The following is a 10,588-nucleotide window of genomic DNA, read 5'->3' on the forward strand; positions in this document are numbered from 1 at the left end:
TCTGATTCGTATAAACAATGAACAAATGAGATTAAAACTTGTGAATTAACGGATATGATTTCATGTTAATTGTATCTTATGCTAATTGTCGTATAAACAATGAACGAATGAGATTAAAGCATAATAATTAACGGATGTGATTAAACATATTAAACCCGAGTAATAGATCCGAATGATTAGTTAGATCCGCGTGTTATTCATTTCTGTGATAAACGGATGTGATTAAAAATTTTAAACCCGATTAACATATCCGATTATTTAGTTAGATCCGCGTGTTAACCCATTTAGAATTGATAAAAATTTCATTTTGAAATTATACTTTAAATTCATTGTGTACTTCAGCTTTAATAGTATAGATTTGGCGACATAATTAACCTGGGAATATTATAAAATCAATAGTATAAGACTTGTTTAACACAAACAATTAAATTTAAGTGTCGTCCGTCTTATGCATGTATGTGTACAATAATTGGATGGTTTCATTATCATTACCTGCAGCCGCAACATGAATTCGTTTAATTAAGGCTGCTAAGATCTATTCTGTGAATGTAGCCCTAGAACTATGTTAGACAAGATCGTCCATATAAGATTTTGTTTTCATTTCTAAATTATATAGTTGGTGACTTGCGCTATTTCTTTTTTTGGTGACTAGAGGGGAGACAAAAGGCAAAAATTACATCCACACATAATCTAGAATCCTCAGCAAGAATCGAGATCACACAATCCGGAGTCGAAAAAAACTCAACAATAAAATTGAAAGAATCTTTACTAATGTCTTTTCCATGATATTTTTTTGCAAAAACACCCTCTTTTTTGTCATTTTCATTCTCGCTTTCTTAATTTATATTGACTATTTTACCCATAGTTTAAATTAATTAATTCAACAAAATGAAAATTTAAATTATTTCAGCCAAAAATTTTCCGCCAAAAATTTTTTCACAAAACTTTTTCCACCAAAATTTTCCCGAATATTTTTTATCCGGCCAAATTTCTTTTTACTTGGGGGCAATGTTCTTGGAATTAAAAAAAATTACAAGGTTCTTAAAAAGATTAACTATTGTTTTTAAAAGATTTACAATGGTTTTGAATGGTTTTAATTTTTCTTTTACAATTGTTTTTAAATAGTATTAAAAATATCTACAAGGGTCTTTAAATATTTTCAGAAGTTAACAAGGGTTTTTAAAAGGTTTCATAAGGGGGTTTAGAAGTTTATAGGGGGGTTTAAAAGGTTTACAATGGTTTTCAAAAGATTTTTAAAAGGTTTTAACCCGCGGACGATATTTTAAAGTATATTTTTTTATTAATTTTGTTTGGTATATAAGATTGTACTACTGTATTTTGATTGTTATTTCTCACTTAACCCGTATAATATTGCATGAAAAATTATTTTTTATATAAGCTTAATTTGATCAACTTAATTAAATAGGTCTAATATTCAAAATAATGAAATAATGTTGGCATAACATTGTTTGTTTAAATAGTATAGTTTCAAGTTAAATTATTTTGTGGGTTTGAATATAGTAGACAACCCATAATAACATCTAGAATTGTAATTATGTAAATTATAACACTCTCCATCACATGGCGCGTTCTACATACAGTTATCAATAATACTTTAGTACATAATTTTGTTATGTATAGATAATATACGTCCGTTTTCAATAATTCAAATTGTAACATATCCGGAATAATTATAGTTTCATCATACATATGTTTTATGTAATAAAATAAATTTTAAAGCAAAGAAAATCATATAAATATATTGGAGAATAATTGATTTATTAGGGAGATCTTTTAGGAAATTCTATTGAATGTAATAAATATTGATTTCCAGTTTTGCAATTTAAATATAATTTAATTACAAAATTTACCTTAAATTTTTGTTATACATTCAAATGGTAAGGGCTTATGATTGGAAATAATACATAATAAAAGGTTACTTTCCAAAAGGTACTTCAAAAATGTTAATGTAGATAAGGGATTTAAAAGGGGTTAAAAGGGTTTTAAATGGTTTTTAAATGAGTTTTAAAGATTTACAAGGATTTTTAAAAGAATGTTATAAGAGTTTTAAAGGGATTAACAAGTGTTTATAAAAATTTTTAAAGGATTTACCACGATTATGGTTGTTTTTAAAGAAATTTTCAAGTGTTTACAAAAGTTATATAAGGATTTACAGATGTTTTAAAAGGTTTACTAGAGTTTTTAAAGGTTTTGGATGACTTTTAAAATATTTACAAAGGATTTTAGAAAAGTTTCTAAGGATTTTAAAAATATTTATAAGGTTTTTAAAATGTTTTTTGAGGAATTGCGGAAACGTTTTGACGGGTGATTTTTTTTGTGGGAATTTTTATGGCGGAAATTTTTGGAGGAAAAATATGGCGAGATTTTGTTTTTTGGAAAAAATATTTCTTTTGTTTGATAAAATATTCCTTTCTTTATCATGAGTTCTACTAAAGGAAATTAATTTAGTCATTTTGTATCTAGAAGAGGGTATTTTTAAAAATTAGCACTAAATGAGGGTATTTCTACAAAAGGGTAACCCAAAAAGGTTATTTTTATAAATCCCCCGATAAAATTGAGATAAACAAAAAATACTCATGTACTTTAACAACTTTAATTTACTAAGATTTTTGAGTAATACTCATATTTATTTTAGAAGTGTTAAAATGGGTAAGCCCATCCCATTTAAGACCATCTCATTTAAAACCCACTCAATTTAGATCCATACTCATTTAAACCATTTAATTTTAAATATCACTTAACTTCATTTCAGTTGCCCTATCCATTTAACCCCATCTAGACCCATATAATATTTGTTTAGTTGTAAATCATATATATAAAAGTAATGTTTTTTTGGTGAGAATATAAAAGTAATGTTTCACTCTCTCCTTATTGGTTCATTTGATATTTAATTTTTGAAAATATAATATTTATTTTTAAATCGTCTTCTTTCTTTTACTTTGGATGTTTGTTTGTTTCTCACATATTCATGTATATTTATTTTAATTTCAAAGGTATGTAATTTTTTAACAATATAATTTTTTGTTATATAATTATCAAACCAATTTGTAAGACATTCTTTTAAGAATAATGATCCTTATATTTAGTTTGTGATTCAACATTTAATAATATAAATAAAGTTATAATTTTTGTTAACTTTGAATTTTATACTTGATTTCCTATCTAAAAAAAATTTGATATTCAGTTTTCTATCTATTATATATACTACAAGGATGAAAAAATATAATTAAACCTAGAGATATAACTTAAATTAATAGAAATATAAAAACAAATTAAAAAATAAAATTATTCTTTGGGAATTTTCAAGGTTTCATTCTCTCCTTATTGGTCCATTTAGCATTTATTTTTTAATTATAATATTTATTTTTAATTAAACCAAATATCGAACACATTTAATCATATACTTTAATTCATACTTCAAATCCGCACTTTACTACTAAAATGTAACTGAAAATTATATAAATTTTCAAAGACTATTGGTTTTCTTTATTAAATTTCAATTAAACACACTATAATATAATTATGACTCCTCTAATTTATTTATTTTAAAATTGTAAGTTACATCACTTCTTATCCTATAAATTACCATTCTCACATCCTCCTCCACCACCATATCTGATACCCTCAATATTGTCTTTGTTTTATATTTTAATGTTCTTGAGTGGGGTGGAAACTCAATTAAGATGTCATTGTAATAGTTTGATTAAATATTTGGTTTAAAATTTTGTTTTCAATTTTATTTATTTTATTTATTTTTTGTTTTTATGTATTTCTTCATTTCTTCATTTCTTCATTGTTTTTTATTTATTTTTAAATGTAATACATATGTACAATAATATTTTATGGTTATAAGAAAATTATTTTATTGATGGATTTCCGACCATCGCACCATAAGAAAATATAGCTACATAAAACATTTTCATTCTTTTCCTATGGATGCTTGTTTCTTTCTCACATATTCATGTATATTTATTTTATTTTCAAAAGTATGTAATTATTTTAACAAAATAAATTTTTGTTATATTATTATCAAACCAATTTGTAAGAAATTGAAATAAATAAAATTTTATACACAAACAAAGGTAATTTGTGTGTATATTTATAAGCGTACACACATATTTGGATAAATTTAAACATTTTAGTGGGTTTTTTAATAAAGTTTGAAAATGGGGTAAATTTAAAAAGTCATATTTGAAAAGGGGTATTTTCTAAATTCTCCCAAAATCATTTTTATTTTTATCATTAAAAATATATTGTTTATCAAAAATACTCAAAAGTACTAAAGAAAATTACTATCAAAATTGAACAATTAATCAATGAATAAATTCAACAGATATGGATGTATGCTTCTATTGTATGATTTAAATAAATAAAGTGTAAAAATATCATAAGCATTGAAATTTATTTATTCTATTTTTATAAGTAGTAAATAAATTAAAATTAATTAACTTAATATACAATTAATTCTAGTTTACAATATACCTAATAATTATTTAATTGATTAATCTACTAAATTTTTTTTTTTTACAACAAAAACTAAAAATTGGCTCAAGAAAGCCAATTTGAAGAGGAAAGTTATTTACAAACTTGACAAGATGCGGAATGGTACGAACTTTGTGTGCCAAGAGATCCGCTTGAGCATTTGCATTTCTTGGAATAAGAGATAAAGAAAATGTTGAGAACTCTTTCCTATCGGTGATTATGTCATCCAGGTAAAGAGAGAAAGCTGACCACTCAGAAAGAGATGACACCATCTTCACCAAATCATAACTATTAGTAAAAAACGTAACAATCCTTCAATTATGGCCAAACATACACCCCATTGCCCAAACAAGCGCCTCGACTTCATAATGGAGGGAAGAAAGACTTCTTCGTAGGTTTGCTGCCCCATGGTTGTTGAAGGGTCTTGAGAGTGCTGACAAAACCTAGGCCTAAACAAGTATCAGTTGCCTTCCGTGAGCCATCAACGAAACATCGGTAACCTATAAAAGTAGAAGATAGAGTGACTAGGCCACTCCGTACATGAGGACTAGGTAACAAAGGTACCATATTTTGGTTTGAGTCCTCAACTTATGCATGCTTCCAAGCACTCGCCTCGCTCTCAGCCAACCTAAAAATATCCTGTAAATTTTTGTCCAAATTTTTAAAAACTTTGCATTTCTAGCCTTCCAAATATACCAAATTAACCTGGGGAAAGCGTCATTCTGGCCAGTGGTAGAAATTGAGCCAAGAAAGTAATCGATATTTGCATACACTGACTCTGTTGGAAAAGAAAGTTGTCCCACTGGTATGTGCGCTAAAGCCCATGATTGATGCGCTGGCAGCATTCAAAAATGACATGGTTTACTGTCTCCGCTTGAGTACCACATCTACCACAAGTGGAATCAAAATTAATACCCCGACGGCTTAAATTTACTGAGATCGAGACACATCTTGTTTGTAATTACCACATAAAGTGTTGTAATTTTGGTGGATATTTTACTTTCCAGATACCAGCCAACAGTGGTATGAGATATGGTCCATACACTCTATTAAAAGATAACTGTGGATTCGGCATTCTAGCCGTATGATAGCCCGCTTTAATTGCTGTAACGCCTGTGTATCAATTTTAGTGGGTGTCGGTCGACACCATGGAGGGTGTCGGTTGACACCACTAATTTTGGTGGTTTGGGCGGTGTGGTTTAATTATCGGTTTAAGTGAGTTGGTTTAGGAGAAGCCCTAAAACTCGACTTAAACTTGTAATCCGTTGATCTCTGTTCATTTAGGAGTTTTGTCGCTTTGTGAAAAGTGGAGAGAAAGAACAGAGAGTGGAGATTTTTACTCTGAGGACTACTTATCACAAAGTCTTGGTTGTCATGTTATAAATATGTTATTTGTTGTTGGAACCTAGATTAGAAGCTTGCTAGGTTGTTGGTGTAAATTGTGGTGATTGAATTAGTGATTAAGCTGAAATAATACTTCTCCAACCATAGACGATGAGTAAGAGTTAATTGGTTTCCACTGGGTTTGCATTCCAATAGTACCTACTCTTAAAAACCTTTGCAAACAGTGAATCAAGAGTGTCAATGAGTCTCCACAACTGTTTTGTTAGCAGAGTCGTGTTAAAATCATTAACATCCCTGAACCCTAGACCGCACATTTTCTTGATAGAACATAACTTCTCCCAAGCCAACCAGTGCATACCCCATGTCTGACCATTTGTACTCCACCAAAATTTTGTCACTGCACTAGTGAGTTTAAATGTAATTGTTTTTGGGAGTCAAAAACAAGACATCGCATAAGTCGGTGAAGCCGTTGCCACAGACTTAATCATCACTTCCCCCCCCCCCAGAAAGTAATCTGGCTGACCACCCGTTAATATGACTATGTAGCCTATCACTGACGAAGGATTCCTAAACTCTTCGGTATTCCAAGATAAGACCCCATTACTAAATTTGATTAATCAATGATAATAATATTATACTTATTTTTTTTAAAGAATAATAAAATTTAGGTTATTCTCTAACTATATTTTTTTAACCACAAATCTCTCATTATCTTTTATATATATCCTTCACATGTAAACTTTAAAAATATAAAATCAATCCATATTTAAATCAAAGACTTTGTGATAAGTAGTCCTCATAGTAAAAATCTTGAAAAAAGATAATCAATAACAAAAGATAAAAAAATATTTCATGGCACACTGGAATCTCGGTTCTTTAACATTCGACTCCCTAAGTAGTCGTCGTCTTTCAAACACCTCCATGGTCATTTTCAGTATCTTTTGTAGTATCTATAATTTAAAATGAAATTTAGTTACTAAAAAAATCAGTTAATCATTTATTTAGAAATCTCTCAGTTTAAATATTTTACCTCCATAGTCAACAAACCTGTCTAGCCAATTGGGAGTGCAAAATGTGTTGTGATAACACTAAACGGCTTCAACATATCACAAATCTTCTCTCCACGGTTCTAATCACCATGGTAAGGAAAGAAAATATATAATTGGTATCAAATAATACCTTCATGCTAAGAAATATTTCTCTAAATTTTAATGCTCTGGCAAGCATTTCATATGTAGAATTCCATCTAGTAGGAACATCAAGAGACAAACCTGCCGCGCTCTTTATCCCTATTCTCTCTACACATGCAGCAAACGATTCTCTAGTTTGCTGAGATACTTTCACAATATCTTACACTTTTGCAAATGTTGTGTAAAACATCTTTCACTAATTCTAAACCTTTTTCACAATATGGTTCAGAATATGTGCACAACATCTAACATGCATAAGTTTTTCATCAAATAGCAAACCATTTCCACTCATTATCTGAAATCGACCCAAGGGACTTTCTGCATTTTATCATTGATTTTAGTGTTATCCAAGATAATACATAAACTTATTTTCTTTATCCCAGTTCTTCAAACACTCGATAATCCTATCAGCAACATTTTCACCGGTGTGTGGGGATTCATATCACAAAACGCTAGAATCTTACTCATATATACACACAAAATTAGGACATGTCCGATGGAAGAGTTATTTATTTTCAATAGCTCTTTAACAAAAATAAAATATTTTTATTTAGTAAATAGAGTTTTTTTTTTAATCTAAATAAATATATTTACATGTGCATATAGATATAGCTTTTCCTACACCAATAAACTTTACAGGGATGCCCAATTCCTCAACCACACTGACCTGCAGTAAGATATGCAGAACCAGTTTTAATGACAGAACTGCTGGAAAATAAGAGCTTTAGGTGGGACCAGAAATTTAAAAAAAAGGAAAAGAGAGAGTTTTATGGAGTTTTTACCACACAGCCTCCTCTAGCAGAGCCATATAGTTTCGTCAATATCAAACCGGTTATACCAACAACCTGACCACCAAAATCTCAAGAAATCTCAAGATTTTACAAAGCATTTATAGTTTGGGGAGCCAGAAACACTAGGTTTAGGTGGTTCCATATGCTACCTCGTTGAATTCTCTAGCTTGTGGAAGCATGTTCAAACCAGTGTTTCCATCAAGGACAAGTATGATCTCCTGAAAATTTTGTGAAAATAATTTTTAGCTAACATACTTGGAGACTAGCAGAGTATAATAATATAAGGAAGATAATATAAAGAATCACTCACATTAGGTGCACCAGAGAGAACCTTCCCCACTACTTTTTTGCACGCAATTAACTCCAAAAAATAATAATATTATTATATATATATATAACTCCAAAAAATTATATATATAAAATTTACAAAATCTAGTAATTTTAAATTGTCAATCACCAAAATTTTTGCGAATCATTCAATTTCATACTATTGTTAAAGTTTTTAAAAATAATAATCTTATTCAACAATGATCACATAAAACATGATTATGTATTATATGATGATCAAAGAAACTATTTTTTTTAAAAACAATTAACAAAATCATAACATATGTAGAGAAAATATAGATATATATTAGTTTTTAGGGGGATTTTCAAAAATACCCCTTTTCATATACCTCTTTTTAAAAATACCCTCTTTTCAAACTTTATCAAAAAACCCACTAAAAATGTTGAAATTTATCCAAATATGTGTGTAAGCTTATAAATATATACACAAATTACCTTTATATGTGTATAAAACTTTATATACCTTTCATAAATAGCGTAAAAAAATTATAAAAACCTTATAAAAACCTTATAAAAACCGTATAAACCCTTTTAAAAACCTTTGAAAAACCTTATAAAACTTATAAAAACGATTTAAAACTATTTAAAACATTTTAAAATATTTGTATCAAATCTCCCAGTAGTAGTTATTATATAGAAGTACCTTATAAACTATATAAAACTTTATAATCTTTTATATTTAAAAAGGGGTATTTTTGAAAATGGATAGATAAAGGGGGTATTTTTAAAAAGGGGTACACCAAAAGGGGTATTTCTCAAAAATTCTCTAGTTTTTATGTATTATATGATGATTCAAAGAAACTAAAAAAAAAAGAGGGTAATGTCATCATGTATACATAGAAGATTAGAAACATAGATGAACAAAATGACTACAAAAATAAAACTGATGAAGTTACTCTACTATCCTTCTGCTTTGTTTTTAATTTTTAGCCGCTCATCTTTTTAACGAATTATTAACAATGTATCTCTTTAACATTATTTTTCACTTATTACAAAAATATTTATTGTGTTAAATGTACAAAATAAAATTGTCATGCATATATGAACCTCGTTATTAATTACTATTGGTGAATCTATATATAAATTACATGTGTATAATAATATTATTCATATATAGACTATCTTACTATGTTCACATATATATTATTTAGATATATAATATGTTAGCGCAATATCATTTTATATAACATGTTATTTTATTTTTTTGTCAACAGTTTTGATGACATAGAAGTTTTTGGTTTTTGTTTTACGACTGAGGATTGCGGGATATCGTTTAGATTTGACCAAAAAAAGAAGAAAATACTCCCTTACTTGATTGAATCTCTTCGAGGTATGTCTCGAACGCTGAACTGCCCATGAAGAAAGTCACTCCGCCCAGGTATGTGTAGTGTGTTATCATTATTGTTTTTTTTTTCAAAACTTCAACTCTTTATTAATTAGAAACGGAGACATCAAGGTGACACTCTACCGCTGAGTTATATCCCTTCCCCCATCAAGAACTAGAACTGACTAATCCTAAGTCAAAGGGTCGAGAAACTCAAGGCCACCATTCTTGAACAACTTGGATTGGAGCCGGGCTTTCCTTTGTTTAAAGCAGAATCTATACATTTGGGAATAAGTTGAAAAAAAGAAAAGGACAATGGGTTCAAACGTTGAGTAGAAGCTAAAATATCTGCCGGGATATTGTTACTTCTTGGAGTCCAAGTAAACTCCACAGCTTCGAATAGAGTAGCCAAACCTTTGATCTCATGAATCCAATTGAGAAGATCATAGCGAACAGCAGAACCAGTTAAGAGACGAACAAGAACTTGATTATCTCCTTCAAAAACTACTTTATTAAAACCGCGCAACCAGGCATGCTTCATTGCACAAACCAAACCTTGACACTCAGCTGCAATAATAGAGGGAACCGGGAGACCTGTAGCTTGAGCAGCTTCAATGAAAGAACCAGAATCATCTCTAAACAACCAACCCATAGAAGCTTGAATACGATTGTCAATGAAACCACTATCGTAATTACACTTTACCCAGTTCAAAACTGGTTTACACCAACCACGATTGGGAGGATTAGTCAAATAAGCACCAGAACCAGCAGAAGGCGTATGAATAAGAGAACTTTCAACAGAAAACCATTCCTCTGCCTCTTGTCTAGCTTCACGGATATCACGTTGCCAATTAGTATGTTTCCTTTCAAAAACCAAACGATTCCGGCTCTACCAAATTTTCCAGAGAATCCAAAAAGGCAAATGAGCAAGAAAATCATAAATTCCTTTATACTTATGAAACTGCAGCAAATCTCTCAACTTAGTTTCCAAATTATCTTGCGGATTTGTAAGACTGGGAATAGGGAGATGAGCGGCTCTCCAAATCTGCAAGGCATGCGGACAGTTAAAGAAAAGATGAACAGTAGTT

General features: G+C 29.5%; 1 protein-coding gene and 1 long non-coding RNA gene across 3 annotated transcripts in view; both read right to left on the reverse strand.

Annotated features, from left to right (window-relative positions):
• Positions 1–7,517: 7,517 nt before the first annotated feature.
• Positions 7,518–8,176, reverse strand: LOC111830188. Of its 2 annotated transcripts, XR_002833553.1 has the most exons (4): positions 8,139–8,176; positions 7,978–8,046; positions 7,820–7,882; positions 7,518–7,704 (listed from the first exon to the last, which is right to left on the reverse strand). It is a non-coding gene; the product is annotated as an uncharacterized LOC111830188 (long non-coding RNA). The 2 variants fall into 2 exon arrangements; XR_002833552.1 differs by having other exon boundaries at positions 7,820–8,046.
• A 1,520-nt stretch (positions 8,177–9,696) lies between these two features.
• Positions 9,697–10,588, reverse strand: part of LOC111829922 — a 3,960-nt gene continuing 3,068 nt past the window's right edge. The window contains exons 3-4 of the mRNA XM_023780031.1: positions 9,828–10,328; positions 9,697–9,776 (exon numbers count right to left, since the gene is read on the reverse strand). Coding sequence (XP_023635799.1) covers positions 9,697–9,776; positions 9,828–10,328 — 581 coding nt within the window. The remainder of the gene's footprint in view (positions 9,777–9,827; positions 10,329–10,588) is intronic.

This window comes from Capsella rubella, unplaced genomic scaffold, assembly GCF_000375325.1.
Source record: "Capsella rubella cultivar Monte Gargano unplaced genomic scaffold, Caprub1_0 scaffold_6, whole genome shotgun sequence".
In the NCBI taxonomy this organism is placed as follows: Eukaryota; Viridiplantae; Streptophyta; class Magnoliopsida; order Brassicales; family Brassicaceae; genus Capsella; species Capsella rubella.